Here is a 27,762-nt window from a genome sequence, read left to right as displayed (position 1 = left end):
CGGCCCCTCGGGATGCAGAAGCAAGGACCGACCACGGACATGCCATCCGATATACGCAGCATCAGATGGGGCCGAGTGTAGAACATGCCTCTTTGTCAGGGCAAAAAATCTCGTATAATCGGACTGGAGAAAAAAACCAAGATATAAAACCATCCCTCGCTGCTTTTCTTTCCCTTCCTTCTACCTCTGGCTAAACAAAAAAACGGAAACATAAACGGCCACGGGGCCCCGGACTCTGTTCGGCTTGAAATGAAAGTGTGCGCGCACAAGACGACACGATGGGATAAAGCAAACAAAAAGCCTCAAGAGAGTCGTTGTCGAACCGCCATTAAGGGCCCGCTGTATCATCCCAACCAGTGGTATCATCCTAGGTACTCAACAGATTCCTCGCTACCCTGAGCAATGGGTAACTACAGCCAGCCCATCTACCCCTGGAAGCTGCGTCTCTTGTGCTCCTTCTCCGCCTCTTCCTTCACCGTAAGGGTTTCCTGCTGTTGCTTCATCTCGCGGACCTTGGCAAGGACGACCTCGCGGAAAATGGCTGCCTTGATCGTCCTGGACAGGCTGCGCTTCTCGCCGGAAGCAGCTTCGATACCGCCCCTGGCCTGGTCGGCGGCGCTGACGGCGTCTTCTGGGAAATCCGAGTCCTCCTTGTCGTCCTCTTGAGTCTTGAGCATCTCGATTCTGTTGGCGAGCTTGACCATCTCGACACCACGACGAAGCCTGGCCTTGGCCATGTAAGCCTTGATCTCGGGCAGCAAGTTGTGGTCGGTGGCATTCTCTCCGCTCAGCCAAGGATGACGCAGAGCCTCCTGTTTGTGGTGTCAGTGCCATTCATTCTTGACGTCAGTAAGCCAGCACGTACCTCACTGGACCAACGCTTGACCGGCTCTGGCTGCAGGAGGTGCAAAATGAAATCCTTTGCGTCCTCACTGACGTCCTTCCAGTAACGCTCGTGGAAGACCACCTGGGCGTTACTGCACTCGTCGATGAGGTCCTGGAGGTTCTCCGAGCGGAACGGAGAGTAACCGCAGAGAAGGGTGTAGGTAATGACACCCATTGACCACATGTCGACAGGCTTGCCGTGGCCCTTCTTCAGCATGACCTCGGGAGCAGCATAACCAAAGGAGCCAGCCATTGTTGTCAGGACCTCATCCTTGCGGTCGAGCATCTTGGCGATACCGAAATCGGCCAAGACGAGGTCAGACTCGATGTCTCTGGTAAGATAAAGGAGGTTTTCGGGCTTCAAGTCTGTTTATGGAGTTAGTTTGACGGGAATCTCTTGGAGTAGAGGCGCGGGAGGGCGACTTGCCTCTGTGAACGACGTTGTTCTGGTGCAGGTAGTTGACGGCCTCGAGAACCTGCTTGATGGTTTGCGACGCATCCTTTTCTGTGAACTTGCCCTGCTCGCAAATACGATCGAAAAGCTCTCCGCCGGTAGCCAGTTCGGTGACGATGTAGTACTTGTCCTGCGGGCGATTGTCAGAATCGAATGCCAGAGTAAGCCGGACGCGGGGTTCCTTACACGCGACTCGAACCAGTCGACGAATTTGACAATATGGGGGTGCTTAAGACGCTGAAGCATATCCAGCTCGTCGTACACCATTCTCTCGTTTCCCTTGACGTTCTTCTTCAGGATGATCTTGACGGCGCACTTGCCAGTGGGACCATCAGCCTCACGGACGATTCCGTAGGTACCAGCACCAAGAGTGCGACCGAAGCGGTATTTCGCCCTGTACGGACGTTAGGACTTGTATGTATTGAGGAAGTCGATACGGGGGCCGTACTTCTTGTCATAGCTCTCGGGTTGGCCCTGAAGCCTGCTCAGCATGTTGGAGACTGTTGTAAGATTTGCGGTCAGCATCTCGAAGCGCCATTATAGAAGGGCCTGACTTGATCAGGCGATTTGGACAACGAAGACCGTCCTGTCGCAGCCAACATCACGGAAGCAAGGAATTGTCAGACTCACAACTCATTTTGGGTGAAAGAAGACGAGTAACAACGAGGGGAAAACGAAGATGTCTCGGTTCGTGGAGGAGGTAAGATAGCTCCGGGAAGGGAAAAGTCGAGCGACGAAGAAACGGAGGTTGGGCGCGATACTCGAGGCTGGAGAAGAGAAGGGAAAATCAAGCAGCCGTCAGAGAAGACTCTCACCCTGGACTGAACGGAGAAGCAGGTGCTGATGGGAGAGACTTGGCTGGAGGGAGGGGGCCAAGTCAGGGTGCCGTGTGCGCTTGGCTGTGGTGGTGCTGGTAGTAGCTCCTGCCCGGGCTGAGGGGTGAAGTGGGGTAACGGCGGGAAGTAAAGAACAGTGGAGGAGACGAGCTTCACAGGCAAGAAATCAGCTGGAGACTCTGGGGTCCTTGGTCCTTTCGCCCTAAGGATTCTCTCTGGGATTGCGACCTGTAGTGACTTGAGGAGGTATGCGCTGGAGGATGGTTTCACCAACGGAAAGCTGAGGTGAGGGTATTTAGCAGCTGCAAGAGGCTCTGGAAGCAGTCGTATGGTACTTGAAATCACCACGAGAAGCTACCTAATTAAACAGTTGCAGTCAAGGGTCATGGCAAGACGGACATTGAACGGAGTGAGCCTTGTGGGCTGGTGAGAAATAGAAGGATGCTCAGCCGCAACAATTGAGGGGCAGAATGAGGGAAGCACGGACATGGCCGTGATGAGCAAACGGCTTTGGGAGGGTCGCGGAAACTTGGCCGGGCCAGGCCTGCACGCTGCACGGCGCTAGCAGTAGGGTCCGTTGGGTCCTTCACAGGGAAGTGGACCATCCATCGTATGCTGAACGAGACTGGATAATCACTGCTAGATGGTGAATGAGACACTGATTGGATGATTGATTCACTGGAATTGTGAACTGGAAGTATCTCGTGGCTGGTTGACCTGCTCTTCCCATTTCTCCCAATGAAATCACACACAGCCACATTACTGAGGACTATCCCGACAGAGGAGGTGCCATCTGGGCTTGTAGGGCTAGAGGCTAAGCCAAGGGAGGTAATCGAGACGGCAGGTTCGAGTGACGAGTTGCATCAATAGTCTAGGTAGTCAGCAGTCGTATTTATGTGCCTCGCGTTATGCCCAGTCAGACTCGGAAACACCTTTCGCATGCGCAGTTGGTCCGTTCAAGACATTCGCATTTCTTCAAGTACGGGTATCATTAGATGATCTATCCGAAAGGGACTTGCCGCCGACCTGGAGCCTACCTGGAAAACTAAAGATGGCTGCCTCACCGTCGTCACATGTGTCTAGCAGGCAGTTAGCCTGCGGACTGAGCCATGGAAGAGAGTGACGTAGCAAGCGACTTCTGGCTTTGTCACTGCGTCTCTTCTATTTGCATATGCCTACGAAGGAATGCACGATTTCATTTTGTGAATGGGGAAATTGGTGAAATGAAATCGAATACATCTACTTTCCCGAGGATGATGTATGTCAGGGATCTTTGCCCATGTTCTGCCGCGAATTCACCCAGGAAGCACTGGCGAGCTCTCATGAACGGGTCACCTACATTGCTGTAAGCGAATGTCCTCGATACCTTCAGTGAGCTGACTCGACTCATAACCTGCCTATAGAGGCATATGATACTAGGAAGATAGGTTAAAGTGAAGTAAGTATTTAAACACGGCGATCAGATGCCCAGACCCAGTCATGGCCCAGTCGTTTGAAGTTGTTTGGAACTCGTTTGGCCAGTGAGCGCGATCGGGCGCTGTCGCCAGATGACAACTGAGGTCACAGTAGCAACAGTCACTGTAGCAGTGAGTTGCGTGGGTAGTGAATGTCCGTAAGGTGGGGTCCGCATCGCATCAGTCCAGATGCATGAACACTGAATTCATGATGCGGCGTTAAGTATTCGCACTTGGACTTCAATATTCCTTCCAGCGACATATTAGGTAACGACAGGTTCTTTCAAACGTGCCTCCGTACCTACCTTACCTCTAATACCAATACCACCTGGCAAGTACGTCGTCTAGCGGAACTAGGCCGACCAGCATCATCTCCTGCACCTTGCCTACCTCACCTTCATCGTCTTAATCGGCTTTCTCAAGTTCCACTGGCCGTTTCTTTCTTTCTTTTTTTTTTTCCTTCGTCGCGTTCATCAATTCGACTTCATTCGAGGTTTCAGGTTCCTTGACATCACATCCATACCTCGCCTGCGTGTCCCGATCCGGGTCGGCTGTCGCTTGCCTTCCCGCATGCTCACTGCACTTTTTCGGAGGTGCTCGTTCTCATCCTCCTTGCTGCTCTCGGCGGGAACCACCGAAATCGTGGGGTCTGTCACTCGTAGCCCCTCCAACAAGCCCCTCCACCAACCTGTCGAGCAGCCGACTGCCACCCCGTCTCCTGGCGCCAACACACGTTCTCTCTCCGATCACTGCGTTGTCCGATTTCTTCTCTCGTCGCTCGGGTTTCGTCCTTCTGCGCATCATCATGGCCTCCAGCTTTGCCTCAAAGCGCCTGGCCAAAGAGCTGTCAAAGGTATGTAGCCTTCCAGCATCGCAATCAGCCTCAAACCCTACCTTCTTGCGCGACTGCGCAACATGAACCGATCTGACACTGCCTCGCAGCTCCACACAGGCTTGCCGCCCGGTATTGACCTCATCTCCGCCGACAACTTCGAGGAATGGTTCATGGACATCCGAGTCCTCGACGACAACCCTCTGTACCGCAACGAGATCTACAGACTCAAGTTCAAGTTCTCTCAGCAGTACCCCATCGGTATGCGCCTTCCTTACGCATGCCTCCTACCGCTCAAGCTGACCACCCGTTCAGAGCCGCCGGAGGTTACGTTCGTCAAGACGACCGAGCGACCGATCCCGATGCATCCCCACATCTACTCTAATGGCATCATTTGCCTCGATCTTCTTGGCAACCAAGGCTGGAGTCCCGTGCAAAACGTAGAGAGCGTCTGCATGAGCATACAGAGCATGTTGACCGGGAACGAGAAGAACGAGCGTCCGGCTGGCGATGACGAGTTTGTGCGGAGCAACCGTCTGCGACCAAGAGACATCGACTTCTACTACCACGACAACACCGTTTGAGGCATAGGGACGTCATGTGCGGCAAGCTGTAAAGGCGTTGATTTGGATTTGGCATAGGAGACCCTGGGGGAGCCGAGTGTTTGGAGTTTTTCTTCTGCGCGGGGCAAGAGAATATCAGCATGGATTTGGTCTTCCCATAACTTTTATGGGGCGGCCCTCCAGAGAGAGCATCTGGGAAAAGTATTTCGGAAGCGGTAAATAGCATATCGTCCGCGAAGCCATACTGATGGCAAGGTGGACGTTTCAGTCGTCGCGTGAGACGATCTATATCTTTAAACATCCCAAATGGCGGGAAAACTCTACAAAGAATACAGAAGACAGCGAAGAGGTCATTGGGGCCCTCTTTTCCCATACAGTACTTGAGATCAAAAACTGGCTCTGAAAGTGCACATGAAGTTCCAATGGTGATCGCCATTCTGCAGCTCAAGAACACACCCAAGACGGCTGCCCCGCTGGAATTCTCCGATAAAGCTCAGAGATAGCGAACCTGGGGATTTGGACGTCGCAGGCACCCGCTGGGGCCCCGCTGACGCAAGCGCTGCCAGCAGTGAGGTGTCCCGTGCTGCGCCGTATCTAATCTTCGTGGTACCTTAGCTCCCGAGCTCGCTTCCTTCTTCCCCGTCAACACCTCACTCTCTTAGCAGCGGTCAGTCTGAGCTGCCTTCGACAACTTGCTCCCCATCGCATGGAGAGCTCAACATGGCTCCTCGAGCTGGCTTTAACACAGACCAGATAAAGGACAAAGCTCGCAAAGACCTCCTTTACCTGCTCGAGGCTGTAAGTAAGGCATTCCGGGTTGCCTCACAACACCTCGCCAGAGCTAACCCACCTGCGCAAACAGGTCCGCGGGAAAAAGAACCTCATCCTCGAGCGCAGTCTAGCCGGTCCGATCGGTACCATCGTCAAAGTTGCAACGCTTCAAGAATACGGCGTGGATAAGTTCTTCTTCCTGGAGAACAAGAATGCGGATACCAGTCAGCGAAACATCATCTTCATAGCTCGTGGGGAGTGCGCGCACCATGTGCAAACAATAGCAGGTGAGTACTGCTCAGATAAACAGGGCCTAGAAGAAGCTTGGAAGAATCTATACGAGCCTTGATCACGCGATTTCTCATCATCGAGGAAGCCGGGCGATAGCTTTTTCTCGATGCCAGGTGAGCCGTGCAGCGTGCTAACAGCTCTGCAGAGCAGATCCGACGCTTACAGCGCGAGAGTCAAACGGGCCATGAGTTTCACATCTTTTGGGTCCCAAGGCGAACCCTCGTCTCCGACAAACTACTTGAAGAGGCTGGCGTCTTGGGAGACGTAAGCATTTCGGAGCTTCCTCTCTACTTTTTCCCTCTGGAGAAAGATGTCCTTTCGCTCGAATTAGACGACTCGTTCCGCGATCTCTACCTCTCCAAAGATGTCACTCCGTCTTTCCTTCTCGCCAAAGCTTTGATGGGAATCCAGCAGACTCAGGGCTTGTTTCCCAGGATCATCGGCAAAGGCGACAACGCGAAACGAGTGGCCGAGCTTCTTGCTCGCATGCGCCAGGAAGTGCTCGCCGGCGAAGACGCGAGTGAAACGAATCGAGCCGGTTTGACACCAAGCACTCTAACGGAGAGCGTCATCATAATTGACCGCGAAGTTGACTTCGTCACTCCTCTGCTGACTCAGTTGACATACGAGGGTCTAATCGACGAATTGTTCGGGATCCAGAATAACCAGGCCGAAGTCGATACCACTGTGGTTGGCGCCCCATCGCAATCCTCCGCCACCAGTGCGCAAGCAAGGAAACGGAAGATTCAGTTGGATTCATCAGACAAATTGTATGAACAGCTCCGAGATACCAACTTCGCCATTGTTGGAAGCTTGTTGAACAAAGTTGCTCGCCGCCTGCAGAACCTGCAAAAAGACTATGAAGGAAGAAACAGTCAAAAGTCGATCGCCGAGCTCAAAGATTTCGTCACTAAACTGCCGGGATACCAGGCGGAGCAGCAAAGTTTGAGGATTCATACGGGATTGGCAGAGGAGATCATCAAGTACACACGAACTGACCAGTTCAAGGGGCTGTTGGAGGCTCAGCAAAACTTGGCTGCGGGAGCGGACCCATCGACTCAATTTGAGGCCATTGAAGAGTTGATTGCACGGGACACGCCGCTCCCGGAGGTATTGAGATTGCTATGCATCTATTCTTGCATCTCAGGCGGAATCAAGCCGAAGGAATTCGACCAGTTCCGGCGGCTGATACTGGAGGGATATGGATACCAACACATCTTGACTCTGAACAACCTCGAGAAGCTCCAGCTGTTTTTGTCACGCTCATCTCCGTTGGCAGAAATGATTCCCATGGCTGGATCATCTGGCAGCAACACTGGAACAAAGACGAACTACACCTATCTTCGCAAGCTCCTTCGACTCATTGTCGACGAGGTCAAGGAAGACGATCCGAACGATATCGCATATGTCTACAGCGGATACGCACCGTTGTCGGTCCGTCTTGTGCAATGTGTTCTGCAGAAACAATATCTACTCCAGGTCACTCGAGGCAATGGCGCCAGTGGCTCGTCCGGCTCATCTGCAGCTCAAGGCTGGCACGGCTTTGATGAAGCTGTCAAGCACGTTCGTGGACAGACGTTCTACGAGCTGCAAAAGGGCGAGGAAAAGGCCGTCAAGGCTCGTGCACTCCTCTCAGGAGGAACAGAAAAACAGACTGTATTTGTGGTGTTCGTTGGAGGCATAACGTTTACGGAAATCGCTGCTTTGAGGTTCATTGCGAAGCAAGAAGAAGGTAGGCGCCCACATCGGATCTGAACCGCGACTGCGCTCATAACTAACGATTGGATTCATAGCGCGGAGAAACATCGTCATCTGCACGACCTCAATCATTAGCGGAGACCGGATGATGGACGCAGCGATCGAGAAAGAATCGTTCGCTAGAGATACTGCCAAACCTGCGACTCCAAGCCAGTAGATACCAGGTGCCGCGAAGGATGCTTGACAGGAAAGAGGTTGAAAATGCGGCGTTAGATAAATCTTGCCTGGCGGGAAGAAATAATTCAATCTCGATAGAGAGTAATTGCAACCCGTACCTGACTTACCTGACTATCTTGAAAATGAGGTAGTCATTTGACAGCACCTGAAGTCAGCATTGGCAACTACTAGTCATGTCAGCCACGGGAAGGGACGTGGATTCGGGCGGGTGCGGCTTATCACGTGACCCACTTTGTGTCTATGCGCCTCACACCCTCGACGTCCTCCGCTCGAAAGTCGAACGCCTGCACCTTCAAGCGGGTCATGTATCTGACGAGTTCGCCTTCATGCATAAGACCTTGTTTCCCTCAACAGAATTGTCTAGGACAATAGGCAGAATCCCATGCACCTATTTCAGGAGCTCCGCGACTCGACATACCGATTATCGGGACGTGCCAATTCAACATCGAGGACAGTGCGGCCGGGGTGGTGGCGTCTCCGCAGCCAAGGTCGGTACCTCACATCTGTGTCTTCTCATATCGGCCGATTGCCAAATGAGAACTTAAATCAGCTGACTGCCTTTAAACAGAGCGACTATCCAGGTGCAACTGAGATATTGTAACATGGTGTCGACTCAGATTTAGTTCCGTCACATCACCCTCATCCGGGACTTCAGGCCGAGCATCTCTCATCGTTGACGACTCGCCTCCACCATTATTATACCCACCCTCATCACCGAATCCAATCCGAGTCGACGATTGAAACATGAGAACAAGCTTGAGGTCTCGTGTGAAGCAGGAATCTGGATTTGGAATGGGATCGTTGATGGCTTTTTCGAGCCAGGACTCACGCATATCAAACTTGCCGCCTTTAAGGGCCAATGCTCCCTTAAGTCGAATATCCGCATCTAACCTATCGGAATCGACATCGTCCCCATCGAGTCGTCTTTCTTCAGAGGCTGTGTCTGAAATTGCGCCCGAGATTGTAGTCTGGACGGAAGACATGGATCTGGATGACCCAAGCCAGGATGAGGCAGAAGTTACCCCTGCTGCTGCATCCAACTATGAGTAAGTCGATCCTGCGACCTTCTTGAATAGACGCTGCGACTTGATGTTGGCAAACGTAGTATATGGCTCACTGACATCTGCGCAGCACACCTATGGAAGAGGATACTCCATCGGATACTCTTCACATCGAACCACCCGATGCCGTACACGAATCGTTCGAGTCGCCGGCCACAAATCTTTCGGATAGGCAGTCTGAGCTGTCGTCGGTGCCACCGTCCGTTTCTAGTAAGGCAACAACTCCCGTAGACTTGGACGGGCATCACGAAGTCTCTGTGCCATCGACGGAAACCGAGACCCCGCCGATCCGCGAACCTGCGCGACGTTCTTTCAACGTGAAACCGAAGTCTTCTATCCCATCGCATTTGACGAGCTATGAATATGCAGGTCAATGCATTGAGGCGGCCGAGTCCTCGAGGCTTAATCCTTATGCCCTCCATCAGGAAGAATATCAGATGCTGCGGCAGCATATTAGTCATGTCCAAGTGACAACGTATCTCAACATCAGAAACGGGATTCTCCGATTATGGTACAGTAACCCGCGTGTTGCAGTAACGAGGAACGAAGCGGTCGGCTGCGCCAACACCAGATGGTTCGACGTGGCAAGCGTCTGTTATGACTGGTTGTTGCGGCGCGGCTACATCAACTTCGGCTGCGTAGAATTTCCAGCAGTAAAGAGCACAGAAGAAAAAGAACCGGGATCAGAATATGCACCAAAGAGAAGAAGGATAGTGGTCATTGGTGCCGGTATGTCCGGCCTGGGTTGTGCGAGACACATAGACGGTCTAATCCGCCAATATTCGGAGCAATTCCACGTTCTTGGGGAAGAACCTCCAGAAGTCATTGTTCTCGAAGGTCGAGGGCGTGTCGGCGGTCGACTGTACTCGAAAGAGTTCAAGTCGAAACCAACAAAGCCGCAGCCAGATTTTGTGGGGCAAAGATTCACAGCAGAAATGGGTGGCATGATTATTACAGGATTCGAACGAGGCAACCCGATGAACGTCCTGGTACGAGGGCAGTTGTGTCTACCGTACCGCGGCTTGCGATCAGACACTACCATCTACGATTCTAACGGGAAACCAGTGGATTTGGCGAGGGACCAGCTGGTCGAAAAGCTCTACAACGACTGTCTCGATCGTGTCAGCGAATTCAAGTTCAAGTCCCAACCATCGAAACTCATTGAAGGTAATAGGGACTTGATCAACGAGGGTCGAGATGCTGTCAGTGACGGCCACAGAACCATCCAGCAGACCGAAGAAGCCGCGGCGGCTCTACCTCACGCACCGCCCGTCTCGCAGCAGAATGTGCCGGAGCGTGTCAACTTAGTGCCCGTCTCTTCTGACAAGCTAACAGGGCGCGTCCATATGCAACCGGGGACGCCGGGGATCCTCAAGGCGGGAGAGAAGGCCAAACTCATGGGATGGACCCTGAAGAACGGATCGACCAATGATTCCAACGTCGAGCTTAGCGATGCTACGAACTTACCCGATGCGACACTGGGCTCGGTATTCGATGAGGCCGTCACTCAGTATCGCAACATCGTCGACCTGACGGCTCAAGACCATCGCCTCGTCAATTGGCATGTCGCCAACTTGGAGTACAGCAACGCCACGAACATGTACAATCTTAGCTTGGGCGGCTGGGATATTGACGCAGGTAACGAGTGGGAAGGCAAACACACTATGATTGTGGGCGGGTATCAAAGTGTGCCGAGGGGCCTATTGCATTGCCCTACACCTCTGGACGTGCGAACAAAGTCTGCCGTTAAGAAGATCACCTATGATACCCAAGAAAATGGCCGGGCTACTGTTGAGTGCGATGATGGAACAACTATCGAGGCCGATTACGTTGTCTCGACGATCCCGCTCGGCGTATTGAAACAGGGCAACATTCAATTCGACCCGCCCTTGCCAGAGTGGAAGACAGATGCCATTGACAGAATTGGATACGGAGTCCTCAACAAGGTGGTTCTGGTTTACGACGAACCCTTCTGGGATACTGAGAGGCACATCTTCGGGGTGTTGCGAGACGCACCAAACCGCCACAGTCTCAACCAGATGGACTACATTTCGCGGCGAGGACGCATGTTCCAGTGGTTCAACGTCACCCAGACTACGGGTCTGCCGTGTCTTGTCGCCCTGATGGCAGGCGATGCCGGTTTCGACACGGAGTACAACAGTAATGATAGTCTCGTCGCCGAGGCCACGGAGGTTTTACGGAGCGTTTTCGGCTCTAAGGTGCCGTTCCCTGTCGAAGCGATCGTTACGAGATGGTCAGCCGATAAGTTTGCCAGGGGAAGCTATTCCTCTGCCGGGCCAGATATGCAGCCCGGAGACTATGATGCGATGGCCCGCCCCATCGGCAACTTGTTCTTTGCCGGAGAGCATACAATAGGAACGCACCCAGCTACCGTTCACGGAGCATATCTGTCAGGACTGCGCGCCGCATCGGAGGTCTTGGACTCGATGCTTGGCCCCATTGATATCCCGACTCCCTTGGTTCTTACCAAAGAAAGCGCCTCAAACAAGCGCAAGGAGATGGAAGGGCCCAAGGATCCCGAGCAGGCACATTTGGAGGCTTACGAAATAGCACTATGGGAACACATCAAATCCAAAATCGGCGAGGCACCTGCCGAGCCGCCAAAGGCCAAAGGCAGCGCATTCAACCTGTGGAGCAGAGCCTTCTTCGAAGTCGCCCGACAGAAATGTGAAGAAGAGCGCGCGCATAGAAAGAGCTCCAAACCCAACGAGGTGCGCGTCATGCTATCCAAGATGTGGAGGACGGCCACGCCCGAGGAGAAGAAGCCATTTGAAGATCAGGCCGTCGAGCTGAAGGCTGCGCATGCCGAGGCCGTCAAGGTCTACGACGAGAAACTGGCGCAGTGGAGTAAGGATTATGCTCAGCTCAACGCGGCCTACCGCGAAGAGCGTCCGTACGTCCCCTTGAAGGACGAAACGGGGGGGACGGGTACTCCCAAGGATGGCAGCGCCAACAAGCACCGCCGGACCAAACACGTCAGCTATGCCGAAAGCGACGGTAGCGACGTCGAATTTTGAGCGGAGCTGGCGCATGTTTCCCCGTTGCTTGGGCGGTTTGTTGGTGAGGCTAAAAGCATGGTGGTATGCGTGGACTTGCTTTGGTAGCTACGGTGCTTTTTTGCTTTTTTGTTTTGTTTTGTTCTTTGCCCCTTGGCAATGAAGGTGCCCGGCTGATTATGCATACTGGTCGTTTTGGCGTTGAGAGGGAGTAACTGCTGCATATTCCCCCCTTTGGTTCACCCTGGCTCCTCTTACACTGAGGGAGACGGGTCAGTAGGCGCAATATTAGTTAGTTGGCCCTTTGTACATTCCTCCAAAGGCGTATACAGCAATCGACCACTTCGTCTAGAGATCTTTACAGTTGTGTTGGCTGTGTGTGTTTCCTGTCCCTGCTAGCATTCTGCAATCATTCGTTCGTCAGATGCTATGCCTGTTCATACAGGTTACGGTCGACGTCATCATCTGCTAGGTGGGGTCGTCATCAGGAAGTACGTGAGAGTGAGAGCAAAGTCCGTCTCTCGACGCAATCAAGCACGAGCGAAGAGGGTCACCGGTTGTGTTTTTAAAAGACAAACGGTTGAAACAACTTCCATCCATGTTCTAGATCAGGATGTATTCGCGAGGATTTGGTACACTGAGGAGGGCAATAGCCGCCCTTGGTAGCTTGATACAAAGGGAAGAGAGGTAGTAATCATCTCTATCTGATGTGTTCTTTTGCGGATCCCCTGCTTTACATGTCCGCGGAGGCGGTAGCACCAGTGATAATCTCGACCAGCTCTCCGGTAATGACGGCTTGACGGGTACGGTTGTAGAGAATCTGGTACCTGCTGATCATGTCACCGGCGTTCTTGGAGGCGTTCTGGGAAGAATTGTCAGCACATGATAGAGACAAGGGAGTATGTGGGGGGAGGGATATGACGTACGTCCATGGCGTTGCGACGGGCAGAGATCTCGCAAGCGTGACCCTCGGCCAGAGCCCAGTAGATGGAGTTGGCAAGGGCGTACTCGCGGAGGTTGGGGAGGAGCTCCTCATCGACCTCGAAGGCGGAGAAGTTGGCTAATTAACAGTCAACACGCCGTGACACATCACACTATATCAATACATGGGGAGCTTACGGGAAGCGGCAATGGCCTCCTCGGAAAATGCCTCAACAATGGTGGCCTCGTAGGTCTGGGCGTTGACGAACTTGTTGTGGAGGATCTTGATGGAGGAGTAGTCGCCCTCGAGCTGGACGACCTGGTCGGCGATGGCCTGGGCATCAGCGAAGGTGGGGATGTCCTTGCCGACGCCGGCGAAGCTGAGCTGGATGTCCTTGGCGTTGGAACGCGACAGCTGGGACTTGCACTTCTCGCCGAGGATGACGAGGTCGAGCTTGACGTTCTTGTCGTTGAACTCGCGGCGGATGTAGCGGGACAGACCGGAGTGAATACCACCGCAGAGACCCTTGTCGGAGGAGCAGACGATGATGAGCTCCTTCTTGCCCTCGCCCTCGAGGGGCTTGGTCTCGGCCGACTCGAAGACCTGGTTCGAGGTGGCGCCGTAGACGCGGGAGTCGGCCATGGCCCTCTGAGCACGGTTGAGCTTGGTCGAGGCGACGATCTTCATCGTCTTGGTGATCTTCTCGATGTTGCGGATGGACTTGAGGCGGCCTTCGATTTCACGCAGGGTCGCGAAGGTAGCGGCGGTGCTAGGCGCGCTGGCCGTGACTCTAGATGCAGCAATATCGCAATCAGCAATTACTTCTTTCCATTGAATTTTGCCATAGTCCCCCAATTGATGTCCATTTTCTCGATGCCGCGTGTCGTTTTCGGTCGGTGGTGGTGGTCGATCCAACGAAATAGTCCTTTCCCTCTCGTTCCCTTCCTCCGATTTTCCGAGCTCAACAATGTGTGGATTCCGACTTACCGCGAGGGAGCCGCAGCCGCAGCTCGCAGAGCTGGTCTCGCCGCCCGGGAAAGCATTGTGAAATGTCGAGAAATTAGGAGATCGAGGCTCTGCCGTTTGTGGGGATCAATTGATCACGACCGCTTCGAGACCAATTGATTCTGGCGATGCTTCGGGGGATGCGAGATTGGTAGGTAGTTCGAGCAGTTTTCCTTCCGAGCAGTCTTCGCACCCGGCTCTCTCCACAGTGCTTTCCCGTTCGGTCGGCTGCGGTTAAACTCTGGTGCCGCTAGGTTGCTACCCTCCTGCCCGGTCGATGGACTGGACCTGTTCACTAGCCTCATCCCGTGTGCCCGTCTGCCACAGTGACAACGGAAGCCACGGGCCACTTGTTCAATCCCGTTAATTACCTTACCTAAGACGCTTGCCCAGCCACGACATTTTGGCTCCTCGATTTAGCCGGAAAGAGCACGTGAGGGTCCATACAGCATTCCGCTTACTTCATATTTATGTGCTGAAAACCGCAACCTAATAAGCCGATTCTCGTCTTAACGGGGCCCTCATTAACTCTGCTGGAAGGTGCAGTATCGCCGATTTCCACCCTCCCAGGCTCTCGCTCTTTCCCTCGATCCCTCGTGAAAATCTCGACCTCCCGCGCCTTCCTCGACTGTCAGACGTGGGTTTCTCCTGCGTCCAATCCTATAAGTGGCGGCAATTCAATCCATCAGGCTTTTGCCTCTACATCTACGCGATTCTCCTGCGCGGATCGGCTTCTACAACTTTTTCTGCTCCACAAGGCCCCGGTTTTGGACTTTGCGATTCAGATCTTACTTAACCGTCCATAAACGTCGCGAACCGAGACCTTTCACCATGAGCAGCTCCGACGACGACATGCCTCTTGCGAGGTCTAACGGACACAGTAAGTACGCTAAGATCTTGGTTTTGCGCTTTCGGGCGCCTCACCCTTCGCACCTTCCCGTCCTTTGACGTGTCACTTTTTTTTCCAACCTTTGCCAGCCTGACTCGTCGCGTTCCCAACTCGGCTTCGGCAACCTCGAGAAAACTTAACCACTAACTTACTCTTCACAGTCTCATCCTCGAGAATTTCCAAAGCCGAAGACAGAGCTATGGACCGCGCCGCATCCAAGGCCAGGCCAGCCCCGCCCGGCCTTTCTGTTCGCAATGGACCCATCGACGACGAGATGGACGTCGATGGTCCTTCCACGAATGGCGCGAAGCGAAAGTCACGATCATCACTGCCCAAGGTCAATTACAAGGATGAATCCGAAAGCGATGACGATGTTCCAATGGTAGGTTACACATGGCAGGCAGCAGGTGGCGGAGTCCGAGGCTGACGACAGACTCAGGCCAAGCGCCAAAAGAAGCAGAAAGTCGAAGAATCCGATTCGGACGACGAACCTTTGACCGCCAGACGAGGCAAGAATCTGCCTCCTTCCTACAAGGAGACAGCTATGCTCGACTCATCCGATGATGACCAGCCGTTGGGCGCCAAGCTGGCAAAGAGGAAGGCCGACATCGAGAAGGCAGCCGTCAAGGAGGCCCGCAGCATCCGCGCCAGTGAGTCGAAAGTCAAGAAGGCGACACCGAAAAAGGCGATCAAGGACGAGTCCGACGACGATGAACCTCTGGCGAAGTCGGCTACCAAGAAGCGTCAATCGAATGGTTCTGCCAAGAAGAAGACGAATGGCGTCAAGGCCGAGTCCGACTCCGACGAGCCCATTGCGTCAAAGGCCAAGAAGGCGGCTGCTAAACCGGCGGCAAAGGGCAAGGCTGCTGCGCCCGCGAAGGGAGCTGCGAAGAAGGCTGCTGCAAAGACGAAGCAGGAGAGTGAGGCGCCCGAAGATGAGGAAGGGGAGGAGTACGAGTGGTGGAATGCGCCCAAGAAAGAGGACGACAGCCAGAAATGGACGACTCTTGAACACAACGGCGTTCTCTTCCCGCCCGAATACCAAGCACTCCCCAAGAACGTCAAGCTGCACTACGATGGCAAGCCAGTTAATCTCCCCATCGAAGCTGAGGAGGTTGCGTGGTACTTCGGATCCATGCTCGGATCGAAGCACAATGTCGAAAACCCGGTCTTCCAGAAGAACTTCTTCGAAGATTTCAAACAAGTCTTGAAGGAGTCTGGCAAGCCTGCGACAGACAAACAGGGCAACAAGGTCGACATTAAGGATTTCGCCAAGATGGACTTCAATGCCATGTGGGAGTGGTCAGAACAACAAAGTGCCGCCCGCAAGAATCGAACCCAAGCAGAGAAGAAGGCTGCCAAGGCCGAGAAGGATGAAATGGAGGCACCGTTCATGTACTGCAAGTGGGACGGTCGCAAGGAGAAGGTCGGCAACTTCCGTGTCGAACCTCCCAGTCTCTTCCGTGGTCGTGGAGAGCACCCCAAGACTGGAAAGTTCAAGAGGAGAGTGTACCCCGAGCAAATCACGATCAACATCGGCAAGGACGCCAAGGTTCCAGAGCCTCCCAAGGGCCACAAGTGGAAGGCAGTTGTCCATGATAACAAGGCTACCTGGTTGGCTATGTGGCAGGAGAACATCAACGGCGCTTACAAGTACGTCATGCTTGGTGCTGCCAGTGCTATCAAGGGTCAGAGCGATATGAAGAAGTTCGAGAAGGCTCGTGAACTGAAGAAGCACATCGACAAGATCCGCAGGGATTACACCAGGGATCTGAAGAGCGAGGTGATGGCAGACCGACAGAGGGCCACGGCCGTGTACCTGATCGATAAGTTTGCTCTCAGAGCAGGCAACGAAAAGGACGCTGAGAACGAGGCCGAGACCGTCGGTTGCTGTTCGCTCAAGTACGAGCATATCACCTTGCGGGAGCCCAACACAGTCATCTTCGATTTCCTCGGAAAGGACAGTATTCGTTTCTACGATGAGGTCACAGTCGAGAAGCAAGTCTTCAAGAACCTGAAGCTCTTCAAGAAGCCACCCAAGACCGACGGTGACGACATCTTCGACCGACTCACCACGAGTCAGCTGAACAACCACCTCAAGAACTACATGCCTGGGCTCACGGCCAAGGTTTTCCGTACCTACAACGCCTCTTTTACCATGTCGAATCTTCTGCAGAAGCTGAAGGTCGAGAACCTGACGATCGCGGAGAAGGTGAAGCTTTACAACGACTGCAACCGTGAGGTCGCGATTCTTTGCAACCACAAGCGTACCGTTGGTGCCGCACATGAGGCTCAGATGGAGAAGCTCGGCGACCGCATCAAGGGTCTTCGGTACCAGCAGTGGCGCACGAAGATGATGATGTTGGACGTTGACCCCAAGTCGAAGAAGAAGAAGGGCGCAGACTTTTTCGTTCGCCCTGAGGAGTTGGACGACACTTGGGTCCTCGAACACCAGGCTTTCTTGGTTGAGGAGCAGCGCACGAAGATCACCAAGAAGTTCCAAAAGGACAACGAGAAGCGTGTCGCCGATGGCGAGAAGCCCTTCCCTGATAAGGAGCTTAAGGAGCGCCTCAAGGCTGCTGATGAACTTGCCGCCAAGTTCAAGAAGGAGAACAAGTCGAAGAAGGTTGAGGCCGAAGGCCGCAGCCCCACGGTCGAGAAGCTCGATGAGCAGGTTAAGAAGATTGACGAGAGGATCAAGACCCTGGAACTCCAAGCCGCCGACCGCGACGGCAACAAGGAGGTTGCCTTGAGCACCAGTAAGATCGTAAGTCGAATCGCCTCCACCTCACAGAATCAAGCGCTAATAAGATACAGAACTACATCGACCCTCGCCTGACTGTTGTCTTCTCCAAGAAGTTCGACGTGCCTATTGAGAAGTTCTTCTCGAAGACTCTCCGTGAGAAGTTCAGCTGGGCCATCAAGTCCGTCGAGAACGAAGAATGGGAGTTCTAAACCCGACATTTCTTGACCTGAGCAAATTGTGCTCAGTTCAAAGTCAGCTTCACACAAATTTCGCTGCTGTATTTTGTACCAAAAGCATTTCAATTTTTAGCATTTCGACTCCAGCGATAGGCCCCTAGGGGTCCGCGAAAAGGACTCTTGAGATGCCTCGAATTCCGCCGGCGTTAGGCTTCAGGGACGCGGGAGAGCATATATCGGAGGGTGGCACAGTGATGCGACGCATGCATACAGCGAGAGACGACACAGAGAGATATACGGAGCTTTTGCCTGAGAAAAGGTGGCTTGGAGACTTCTTCGCCGTCCGCTCATTCTTGCTATAGAGCCAGATACACCCACAGGAACCTAGATTACCTCAAGTAGTTAATTAAACCAATAAGCGAGTAGACGAAATGTCTTTGCGTGATGTCAATCGAATCTGAGCCGCTGTTGTTGAGAACCGACTGGGGGCTAAATTCGGTTAGGTTTGCTTCTATCGGACGAAGACTGTAGGAAAGCTTTTACACAGCAATCCGAAACTAAAAAATACTGCTTCGCATTTGAGAACTGCAGAGGTGAAAGGCATCACTAATTTCACATCACGGGCGAACAAAAATCAAAAGTAATCGACGTTGGCCTGATTCGAACAGACGCTCCCGAAGGAACAAGATTTCTAGTCTTGCGCATTAGACCACTCTGCCACAACGCCGGATGATGAATGACGGTGCCTTATTCTGGCCCGAGTTGCTTGCTGTGATCGGCTCCACCCCATTGTCAGCAGCACCGCTCAGTTGTCCTCGGCGTCTTTCTTTCACTCCGTGGTTATAAATCATCTTGTGGTCGGGTATGTTCTATTTGGACCGCCTATGATACAGTGTTTCTATCATGTACAGACGATGATGCCTCCGTGTATTTTCGCCGTCCTCATGGCTCTAAAGCAAAAAACGCCGTGACTATGCAACCTCCGGGTCCTCTCCTCGTGGGCTTCCGGGCCCGTTTTCTAAATGTGTTTCCCAAGACCAGTGCGTATCCATTACATTTCATAAACTAAACAATCGAGATTTGCAAATCATCCTTCCCCCGAAAAAGGAAAGTAGTGCCTCCTACCGCCCAACCAGGGCGACAGCACCAACGATGAAGGACAGCAACAGAACGAGCTGCGGCCTCACTGAGTTGCCGGCGTCGGGTATAATCTTGCCCTCGGAGGTCATACGCCAACCCTCGGGGACCGAACCGCCCGTCGGCCTCGCGCTCGCGACCCATGGCCACCCGGTCTGCGTGAGTGTGGCGGACGCGTCGGAGCCGATGCCGCCCGCCGGCACGGTGGGGTAGGAGCCCGTCTCGGCGGCCGCGCTCGCCGTGACGGTGATGGAGCCCGCGCCGTTCAGGTTGCCGTTGACCTTGCCGTCGACGGCCTCGATGGAGCCCCAGTTGCCCGAGGTGTCGGTGTACTTGTATTCCTTGCCGGTGGAGTAGTCGGTGATGGCGACGTCCTTGACGACCATGTGGAAGGGGCCCTTTGAGAAGTCGGTGGGGCCGCGGGCCCAGTCGATGGTGCCGGGGGCGTTGGCCGGGTCGCCGCCGGACCAGGCGCCGAACTTGACCTGCATGGGGGACTGGGGGTACTGGTTCGTGTCGGCGTCGGCCTCGGTGAGGGTGCGGACGACGGTGCCGTCGACGGTGAAGACGATACGCTCCGAGGTCCAGTCGATGGTGTACTTCATGAACTTCTCCTGGTTGTTGTCCGTCTTGTGAAAGGCGCCGCGGTTGTAGGTTGTGACGTCGCCCTTGCCGAAGTAGTTGGACTGGACCTCGGTCGGGTCGGCGCCAAGCCACTCGAGGTCGATCTCATCGAGGGTGTCGGACTGGAGGACGAGGGAGGAGACGATGCCGGCGCCGGTGGCTGCTTTGAGGGTGATTTCGACGCGGCCGAACATGATGTAGAAGAGGGACATGAGCTGGGGCGCCTGGCCGGAGGAGGCGACGGTGAAGGTGACGCCGTCGCTACCGTAGGTCGGGTTGCCGGAGGCGGCGAAGGAGTTGACGGCGCCCTGGGTGAAGTCGACGTGGATTGACATGCCGAGAGCGGTGTCGGCGGGACATGTTGCTGAACAGGAGATCGTCAGGACTCGCTTTATTGATCAAGAGGCGTTCGTCGTGCGACGTTGACTTACTTTGGTGGAGGGGATTGCAGGTAGAATATGTCTGCGCTGAGGCTGTCGTGACCAGCGCCGCGGCCGCAGCCGCAGCTGATGCTATCCTTCTTGAGAAGAGCATCGTGTGTATGTGGTATATGAATTGTCACACGGCCGATTTCAGCTGAACGAAGCCAGGAAAGTCTGTCGAGACAAGTGGAAGCAGAGTTCTCTCACTTGAAGAGATTCTCTCTGGAGTCGAACCACCGGCGGGTGGGGGATCAGCGCGACGCAACGGTGCCCGGCCAAGGTAGCTTTGGGAAGCAATTGGCGACGTCACAGGGAAGCGGGCAAGGATCCGTGTAAGCCCGTGGTACGTCGGACTTGTCTGGTAACACGGGAAGAGCAGAAAAGCAACACACACGCACACGCACGCAACGGGCACACATAGCAGCGGTGAATGGGTTATATGGACATGGTCTTCAACACGACCCGTCCAGCCACTGGCAGGTGCAGTAGCGTCATCGGGCCGTGCAAAGGGCAGTTCCGGGTTTGCGCCCAACCCATGTTCAAGGTGGTAATGTGCCATGGCCGGTGGGGACCTGGCAGCGTATGCGTATGGGCGGCCGAAATTACAGGATTAGAGAAGGAAAGAGAAGGGAAAAAAATCCAAGATCTTGGGTGCAAACCGTTGTGCTAGGGCGATGAATGGCCTTGTTCTCGGTGTCCTTGGGGCGCGCAGAGACGCGGGCGGGTGTTGTTTGAGCCCATGTTCGTTGTCGTTCCAACTCGGATTGGCTTTCCGGGGTGGGAAGAGTTGGGACGAGGGGGTTGGGATGAACCGTGATTGGTCAGGTCGTGGCATAAATGGAGTGGCTGGTGTTTGCAGGTGGCTGGGACCGAGTGAAATCCTTGCCGCTAGACCCTCAAGACCTCGACGAGACCCTCAAGACCCTTCCCAAGAGACGACAGCAGTAGCGCCAATGCTCGTATCTTCGATGCTCCAGGATGGGATCCTCTTTCTTGGTTTCGAGTCGGCGGTACCCAGCAGCCGGGGCTGATGACGAGTGCGGATTCGTACATCTGTCTTGTCTCGGACGCAGGCACAGGAACCAAATGGTGGCAATCCATCGACACTTGCCGGGAGCCGTTCAGCTGGGGGCATTTCTTCGCACTCTGTTCAGCTGGGTTTTCTTCGGTACAGAGTAGCCGTGCGTTTGAAGGAGTGAACCCTTTTCTTCAGCTTTGGCCGGTGTCAGCTCAAGTTCAGCTGTCACGGTCCAGACGCATGGTTCGCCCATGCTGAGGGCGAAAGCTAGTAGTCTGTACGGATATACCGGGGCCGAATTGCGATCCTTCAATGATCGTTACTTAGAAGTCTCTGATTCCGTTGCCGCATCTCGCTCGGCGCGTGGGCTTGCATCCGTACCGGGGCCGGATGGGTCCCCCGAGTGATAACTCAAAAAGGGTCCCACACGGAGCCGAACCCGACCGGCCCCCCTCTACGGAGCCCCCTCACTCGCCGGCTCATTGCGCAATGCCTCCGACGAAGCTAGCCATCCTGCACGCCTTTAGCATCAGCCATCTCGCAACCGCTCAGAGGCGGCCAGCCGCGGTCAGGACCCCTAATTACCTAAAAGTTACGGGCGAATAGTAGCACAATGCGGGGGCATGGGTACCTGCGGGTAGCTGCGGGCTGCCCCACCATTACGATCACCCGCTCCCACCTCAGTGTCAGATACGCCTTATGCTCCTTTATCTTGACGCATGCCAAAACATCACATACCCCTCCTATCACGGCCTAGACTCTCATTAGACATCTTGGACCTCTGGCACAATTTATAAACTTTCACAAAGGAGCAAGACACTCATCATGTATTCAAGAGCCGCTCACCGAGGCCTCAATGGCTCTCTATCACGGGCCCCTCGTCGTCCCTTATCTTCATCTCAACTTACAGACCTCCGGCTCCGGAGCATGGCCCCCGTGACACACACAACAACATCGACACCCTCTTCTCAGCGCCATTTCAACTCGAAATCCGCAGACAGGTCCGTCGCGGATGCTGTCCCTATCGAGAGGCAGGCTACATTCGAGAAGCGACAGCAGCCATCTCCCTTCGATGGCGTCCGGGAACGGAGGGCCAAGGCCGGCAAGCTGATAGCAGGCGTGGCCGCGGCCTCTGATAGTGATATGTTCAAGGCTCCTGTATGAAGAACACTCATATCCTCCCAGAGTGTCCGTTTACTGACCCAATTGCAGGCAGTCGGCAAGCCCAAAGCAAAGCGATGGGACCGTAAGCCCTCCTCTCCTCCCTTGCCTCACTCACTCACTCACCCATCACAGACCACCTCTCAGCTGAGTCTCTCTCACGGCACCCGTGCTCTCTGAAACAGGCCGCCCGCCATCTCAAGAAACCGGGCCTCATCTCCCTCGGCGGTGGTCTGCCGTCCAGCGCCTACTTCCCCTTCGCCGAGCTCTCCGTCCGGGTCCCCACGGCCCCGCACTTCTCCGAGGCCGAGACCCTCTCCTCCGGCCAGCTCCTCACCGTCGGCAAGTACGACACCCGCGACCCGGCCAAGCCCGACGCCGAGTACGACCTCTCCATCGCCCTCAACTACACCCAGTCCACCGGCTCCGCCCAGATGATGCGCTTCGTCACGGAGCACACCGAGCTCGTCTACAACCCCCCCTACGCAGACTGGCAGTGCTGCCAGACCGTCGGCTCCACCGCCGCCCTCGAGCAGACCCTCCGCATGTTCTGCGACAAGGACCGCGGCGACTCCGTCCTCACCGAGGAGTACAGCTTCTCCACCGCCCTCGAGACCATCGCCCCGCTCGGCGTCAAGGCCGTCGGCGTCCCCATCGACGCCGAGGGCCTCCTGCCCGAGGCCATGGACGACATCCTCTCCAACTGGGACCCGGCCTCCCGCGGCGGCCGCAGGAAGCCTCACCTCCTCTACACCGTCCCCTCGGGCCAGAACCCCACGGGCGCCACGCAGTCCGCCGCCCGCCGCCGCGCCATCTACGCCGTCGCCCAGAAGCACGACCTCTACATCATCGAGGACGAGCCCTACTACTTCCTCCAGATGCAGCCCTACGCCGGCTCCGCCTCGGCCCCCGCGGCGCCCCCGCCCGCCTCCGTCGACGACTTCCTCGCGACGCTGATCCCGTCGCTCCTGAGCATGGACACGGACGGCCGCGTGCTGCGGATGGACTCCTTCTCCAAGGTCCTCGTCCCGGGCTCGCGGCTCGGCTGGGTGACGGCGTCGGCGCAGGTCATCGAGCGCTTCGTCCGCCACGCCGAGGTCGCGAACCAGGGGCCCTCGGGCTTCTCGCAGGTCGCCGTGTGGAAGCTCCTCGACGAGACCTGGGGCCACGAGGGGTACCTGCAGTGGCTGATGAACCTGCGCATGGAGTACACGCAGCGGCGCGACTGGCTGCTCGCCGCGTGCGAGAAGCACCTGCCGCGGGACGTCGTCAGCTGGACGCCGCCCGCCGCGGGCATGTTTGTGAGTTTTCTCTCTTCTGGCAGTGTTTGCTTCTAGAAACGATGTACTGACTTATACCAGCTGTGGCTCACCCTCGACCAATCCCGCCACCCGGACGCCTCCTCGCGCCCGCTCCTCGAGATCGAGGAGGAGATATTCGACTCGTGCATCGACAAGGGCGTCCTCTGCGCCAGGGGCTCGTGGTTCCGCACGGAACAGGACACGCCGCTGAAGGACCTCTTCTTCCGCGCCACGTTCGCCTCGGCCAGCGAGAAGGACATGGACACCGCCATCCAGCGTCTGGGAGCCGCCATCAGGGAGAGCTTCCGTCTTTCTTGATCCTTTTTTTTCTATTTGCATGATGTTTTAGCATGTACGGTTGATCTTCTGCATATTATCTTCTCGCGGCCCATGGTTGGGATGAGAATGGCACTCCTTGCATGATACGACAGGGTTTGGAGACATGGCTTTGTTGGACGCCATATCTTGAACATGGTCACTCATCATCACTGCAGTTCGGTGGGATAGCTGACAGGGTAGAGTAAGAAAAGAGAGTTGACGTGAGAATTGTTCATCTCTACATAGCTTCTTTCTTATAGCGACTGGAATATTTGCTACCTCGCTTTCTGATAAGCAAACCACCCAAGTAAGATTAAGTCGCGCCGATGTCAGCGCGTCGTCCCATATCGTAATCGTACGCCTGAGCTCATTGAATACCGATCGGGTCCTTTCCAAAGCCCAATCACGATAGCCTGCCTGATATCCCGCGATACCAATCAGAGGTTCTGAAAGACGCCATCTTCTTTATCTGATAGCCGCGAGCCTCGTTTTCATATGTCGTTCCCGCCTGTCGAGTCCGTAAGCACATTAGCCTCTTGGCGGAGCGGGAAGTAGTCATGAGAAGGGGCGCAGCAGCTGCATGAATAACATGACATGCTCGAAAGCTACATCGAGCTTAATTCGACCCCAAGGACCTCACTGTCTCTTCGTTGTCAAAATGTTCCTCGAACTCAATGACGTCGCAAGAAACGCTCAGCGCCTTTCCCATGAGGCCTAGTCCTCAAGTCGACGTTCATTCCTGCTTCGGGCCCTTGTAAAACGCAACCTTGACTCCCTGACCAGGCTGCAGCACGATCTCGGCCTTGAGCATGGGCTTGCCGCCGTCGACCTCGTCCATGAAACTCTCGACCCTCTCGAACCGCTGGAACAGCCGACACAGCGTGTACCCCATCTCGGTGAGCGCGAACTGCTGCCCGATGCAGATGCGCGGCCCGCCGTTGAAGGGCACGTACGTCCACGGCTTCGGCTGCCAGTGATACCACCTCTCGGGGCTGAACTCGCTCGGGTGCGCGAACTTCTCGGAGACGGGCGGGTACAGGTCCTCGCGCCTCTGCATCAGCAGCGTCGAGTACCCGATGGGGGTGTCCTTGCACACGGCCAGGGGCAGGGTGCCGTCGGGCCCGCCGCCGACTGGCAGCGTGGTGTCCTTGAGGGCGAGGCGGACGTTGAAGGGCACGACGGGGTACAACCGCAAGATCTCGTTCATGACGTTCTGGAGGTACTTCATGCTCTTGAGGTCGGCGTAGGTGGGCTCGCGGTCGAGGCCGACCTGGTCGACGATCTCGGCGCGCAGCTTGCGGACGATCTCCGGGTGGCGGCCGAGCTCGTAGATGGTCCAGGAGAGGGTGGAGGCGGTGGTGTCGCGGCCCGCCAGCAAGACGGCGACGAGCTGGTCGCGCAGGACGGTGCGGTCGCGGGTGAAGCTGGCGAGCTCGTGGAGGAAGGTGTAGCCGTGGTCGGACTTGGACTTGGAGGCGAGCTCCTCGGGGCTGAGGCGCAGGGCGCGCTCGATGAACTTGTTGACGAAGGCGTTGATTACCTGGAGACCCGCGCGGAAGGAGGTGCGGGGGACGAAGGGCTTGAGCTTTGCGGCGCGGGCGAGGATGTTCTGGACCCGTTGGACTTCGTTGAAGGCCTCGGCGAACTCTTGCTTGATTGTTCTGCGGGGTGTTAGTCTGCATAGGGGTACTGACTGGCATTTGGGACCTACGTGAGAGACTTGACATCTTGGCCAAGAAGGAAGTCGGTCGCTACGTCGAGTGTGTAGCGGAAGAACAGCTCCGAGATATCCATGACCTTGCCGTCGGCGTTCATATCAACCACCTGGTCCTCGCCATCGAGAGCACCGCCATTGGCAATCGCCTTAAAGAGGGTCTGGATGTGCGTCTCGAAGCACTGCAAGTCGCTTACACGGTCCTTGACGAATTGCGGGCGAATGAGCTGTCTACTGGCGTGCCACTGGTCGCCGTCGGTGGTGAAGATGCTGTCGCCCAGAAACTCGTGCCATTCCTCATGGAACGGCTCTCCCTTGCCGTAGTCGGAGAACTGCGTGGCGAGGATGGCCTTGATGTTCTCGGGCTCGGCGGTGAAGACGATGCGCATGCCGAGGACCCTCTTCTCGCCGGTCCAGCCCTTGACCCTGGACAGCATGTCGAGCCAAAAGTCGACATTCTTGTGCGTGACGGCCCCGCGGACCGCCTTGAAAACGAAGTCGATTCCTGGGACAGTGTGAGCGGGAGGGGATGATCTTCTACAGCGGGGGAGTGCCTCGAGGAGAGACCTTCGATTTCATTCCTGAAGGGTCGTAAGAAGAAAGAAAACCTACCGCCGGGGAGATGGGCGTTGAGATTTTGGCCGCGGGTGCCGGGGGCTAGACGGCGCAGGCGTACGGCCTCGTCGAGGCGCGAGACGGCGATCCATAGCCACCATGCCACTACCGCAAAGACGGCGACGGCCTTGACGGTGACATATTGGAGGGCTGTATCGACCAAGCCCATGTTGACTGCTTGGATACACTACCGAGCTAGATTTCGTATGACCTGGGTGGTGAAGATCTCGGTGAGGAGTGAAAATTAAAGTGTCGTCTAAAGGCGGGATGGAACCGTCTTGTGTCTGAGAGCGTAAGACAAGCTCGGTGAGACGGGGTGCGGAAATTGGAGGTTTGCTATATTTCCTGTTGCTGCGTTACCAGGCCAGGAATGAAAGAGCCACCCCACCGGAAAACAAAAAAGGGAGTCGAGGAATTCGAAGGTTGAAGAATGATATCACGAAAGCGAGAAACGGAGAATCGGGGTAAAATTCCCAGCGTGGGTAAACCAACGGAACGGAAGACAAGACGTCTGATGATATGGGCACAGACGAAGAGGATCATCGGTATTAAGTATGTATCGACTAAGCTAAAAAAGAACGCCAATGCAAGCAGCGGACAGGCACCCTCACGACCCTCCACAACCCTCAACCCTTCACAGCTACCTACCTAGGTCTCAAGGATTGGATTTCGATACTTTCTTACTGCTCGATCCCCACTTGTAAGCCCTGGTCCATGTTTCCCTGCCGCACTTGGACTACTTTTGCGTGGTCCTCGGAAGCGGGTAGGCGGACGCTACGCTACCAACACACTAGAATACCTAGGTAGGGTAGACAACAGGAAAGAAGGAGAATGGACGACAAACGCGAAGGGCATCCCGCCAAGAAAGAACCCAGAAGCAAGATCGAATCATGCGGCAGGTGGGTTTTGCCCGCTTACCTTTTACTTCACTTCTGCTGTACTGCGTAGAGGTATGTTCTGTCGTCCGTCCGCGCACCGCCGAAACACTTGCCTTTCTGGCGTGTTAGCGGCCGTGTGAACCACATGGCAAGCCCCCCCTCCTCCTCCTCTTCCCCATCTGGTGTTTCTTCTACCCGTCGACGACGCTGCGCCGTATCACACGGGGGTAACGCACACTCGGATATATTGGCATGGCTGACCTTGCACCGATCTGCACGGCATATATACATACAAGGCGGTGTACATACCACGTACAGTCCGTGGCAGGCAACGGACGAGACAGCAGGAAGCAGGTTCGTCGCACAGCACGAACGGACATGGCAAGAGATTTTTCTCGTGATGCTTCGGTGGGGAGCTGAAGATGACTGCCGGCGGGAGCCGAACCGCTTGGCAGTCGCTGCAGACCTCGTCACTTTGATGTGATCAGCTCTCTCGTCCATCATCTCGTCTTGCTCCCTCTTCCCCCTCTCTGTCTCCAACGTCAGAAGCCAAACACAGCACACCAACACCGATGTATGGGTTACAAAGTCTGCAAGGGACATGCCCATGCCGAGGTGCGACAACAAGAGGGAAGTCGCAGACGGGCATGTGGCAGGTTTTTTCTTTCTTCCAAAGTTCCCTCGCTCTTCTGCTTCGCTCCCGTCCTTCAGAGATGAGATGGTTTGTCATGGAGGAA

At 55.2% G+C, this 27,762-nt stretch overlaps 9 protein-coding genes across 9 annotated transcripts; 5 read left to right on the top strand and 4 right to left on the bottom strand.

Annotated features, from left to right (window-relative positions):
• Positions 1 to 425: 425 nt before the first annotated feature.
• On the bottom strand, positions 426 to 1,831 carry CkaCkLH20_02620 (calcium calmodulin-dependent protein kinase; the record flags this gene model as incomplete). Its single annotated transcript, XM_038885339.1, has 5 exons — positions 426 to 812; positions 866 to 1,217; positions 1,309 to 1,469; positions 1,526 to 1,733; positions 1,788 to 1,831. The coding sequence occupies 5 exons, from the start codon at positions 1,829 to 1,831 to the stop codon at positions 426 to 428; spliced, it is 1,152 nt and encodes a 383-aa protein (XP_038749270.1).
• Positions 1,832 to 4,434: 2,603 nt separating this feature from the next.
• On the top strand, positions 4,435 to 5,045 carry CkaCkLH20_02619 (ubiquitin-conjugating enzyme; the record flags this gene model as incomplete). The annotated part of the gene is made up of 3 exons (XM_038885338.1): positions 4,435 to 4,482; positions 4,572 to 4,722; positions 4,777 to 5,045. The coding sequence occupies 3 exons, from the start codon at positions 4,435 to 4,437 to the stop codon at positions 5,043 to 5,045; spliced, it is 468 nt and encodes a 155-aa protein (XP_038749269.1).
• A 699-nt stretch (positions 5,046 to 5,744) lies between these two features.
• Positions 5,745 to 8,001, top strand: CkaCkLH20_02618 (vacuolar sorting; the record flags this gene model as incomplete). The annotated part of the gene is made up of 4 exons (XM_038885337.1): positions 5,745 to 5,822; positions 5,887 to 6,082; positions 6,232 to 7,818; positions 7,880 to 8,001. 4 exons carry the CDS (start codon positions 5,745 to 5,747, stop codon positions 7,999 to 8,001), a joined length of 1,983 nt encoding a protein of 660 aa, XP_038749268.1.
• Positions 8,002 to 10,017: 2,016 nt separating this feature from the next.
• CkaCkLH20_02617 (flavin containing amine oxidoreductase) lies at positions 10,018 to 12,120 on the top strand (the record flags this gene model as incomplete). The annotated part of the gene is made up of 1 exon (XM_038885336.1): positions 10,018 to 12,120. One exon carries the CDS (start codon positions 10,018 to 10,020, stop codon positions 12,118 to 12,120), a length of 2,103 nt encoding a protein of 700 aa, XP_038749267.1.
• Positions 12,121 to 12,832: 712 nt separating this feature from the next.
• CkaCkLH20_02616 (ATP synthase gamma chain) lies at positions 12,833 to 14,064 on the bottom strand (the record flags this gene model as incomplete). Its single annotated transcript, XM_038885335.1, has 4 exons — positions 12,833 to 12,961; positions 13,026 to 13,159; positions 13,219 to 13,811; positions 14,009 to 14,064. 4 exons carry the CDS (start codon positions 14,062 to 14,064, stop codon positions 12,833 to 12,835), a joined length of 912 nt encoding a protein of 303 aa, XP_038749266.1.
• A 793-nt stretch (positions 14,065 to 14,857) lies between these two features.
• On the top strand, positions 14,858 to 17,870 carry CkaCkLH20_02615 (eukaryotic DNA topoisomerase I; the record flags this gene model as incomplete). The annotated part of the gene is made up of 4 exons (XM_038885334.1): positions 14,858 to 14,906; positions 15,077 to 15,297; positions 15,355 to 17,682; positions 17,733 to 17,870. 4 exons carry the CDS (start codon positions 14,858 to 14,860, stop codon positions 17,868 to 17,870), a joined length of 2,736 nt encoding a protein of 911 aa, XP_038749265.1.
• A 1,088-nt stretch (positions 17,871 to 18,958) lies between these two features.
• On the bottom strand, positions 18,959 to 20,132 carry CkaCkLH20_02614 (glycosyl hydrolase family 16; the record flags this gene model as incomplete). The annotated part of the gene is made up of 2 exons (XM_038885333.1): positions 18,959 to 19,962; positions 20,030 to 20,132. 2 exons carry the CDS (start codon positions 20,130 to 20,132, stop codon positions 18,959 to 18,961), a joined length of 1,107 nt encoding a protein of 368 aa, XP_038749264.1.
• Positions 20,133 to 21,965: 1,833 nt separating this feature from the next.
• CkaCkLH20_02613 (aromatic amino acid aminotransferase) lies at positions 21,966 to 23,818 on the top strand (the record flags this gene model as incomplete). Its single annotated transcript, XM_038885332.1, has 4 exons — positions 21,966 to 22,196; positions 22,251 to 22,284; positions 22,335 to 23,500; positions 23,561 to 23,818. 4 exons carry the CDS (start codon positions 21,966 to 21,968, stop codon positions 23,816 to 23,818), a joined length of 1,689 nt encoding a protein of 562 aa, XP_038749263.1.
• Positions 23,819 to 24,551: 733 nt separating this feature from the next.
• CkaCkLH20_02612 (cytochrome P450) lies at positions 24,552 to 26,316 on the bottom strand (the record flags this gene model as incomplete). Its single annotated transcript, XM_038885331.1, has 3 exons — positions 24,552 to 25,479; positions 25,530 to 26,037; positions 26,145 to 26,316. The coding sequence occupies 3 exons, from the start codon at positions 26,314 to 26,316 to the stop codon at positions 24,552 to 24,554; spliced, it is 1,608 nt and encodes a 535-aa protein (XP_038749262.1).
• Positions 26,317 to 27,762: the final 1,446 nt, after the last annotated feature.

This window comes from Colletotrichum karsti, assembly GCF_011947395.1.
Source record: "Colletotrichum karsti strain CkLH20 chromosome Unknown Scaffold6, whole genome shotgun sequence".
NCBI lineage: Eukaryota > Fungi > Ascomycota > Sordariomycetes > Glomerellales > Glomerellaceae > Colletotrichum > Colletotrichum karsti.
Note: the sequence above shows the minus strand (reverse complement) of the source record. Positions and strands in the feature narration are given on the sequence as shown.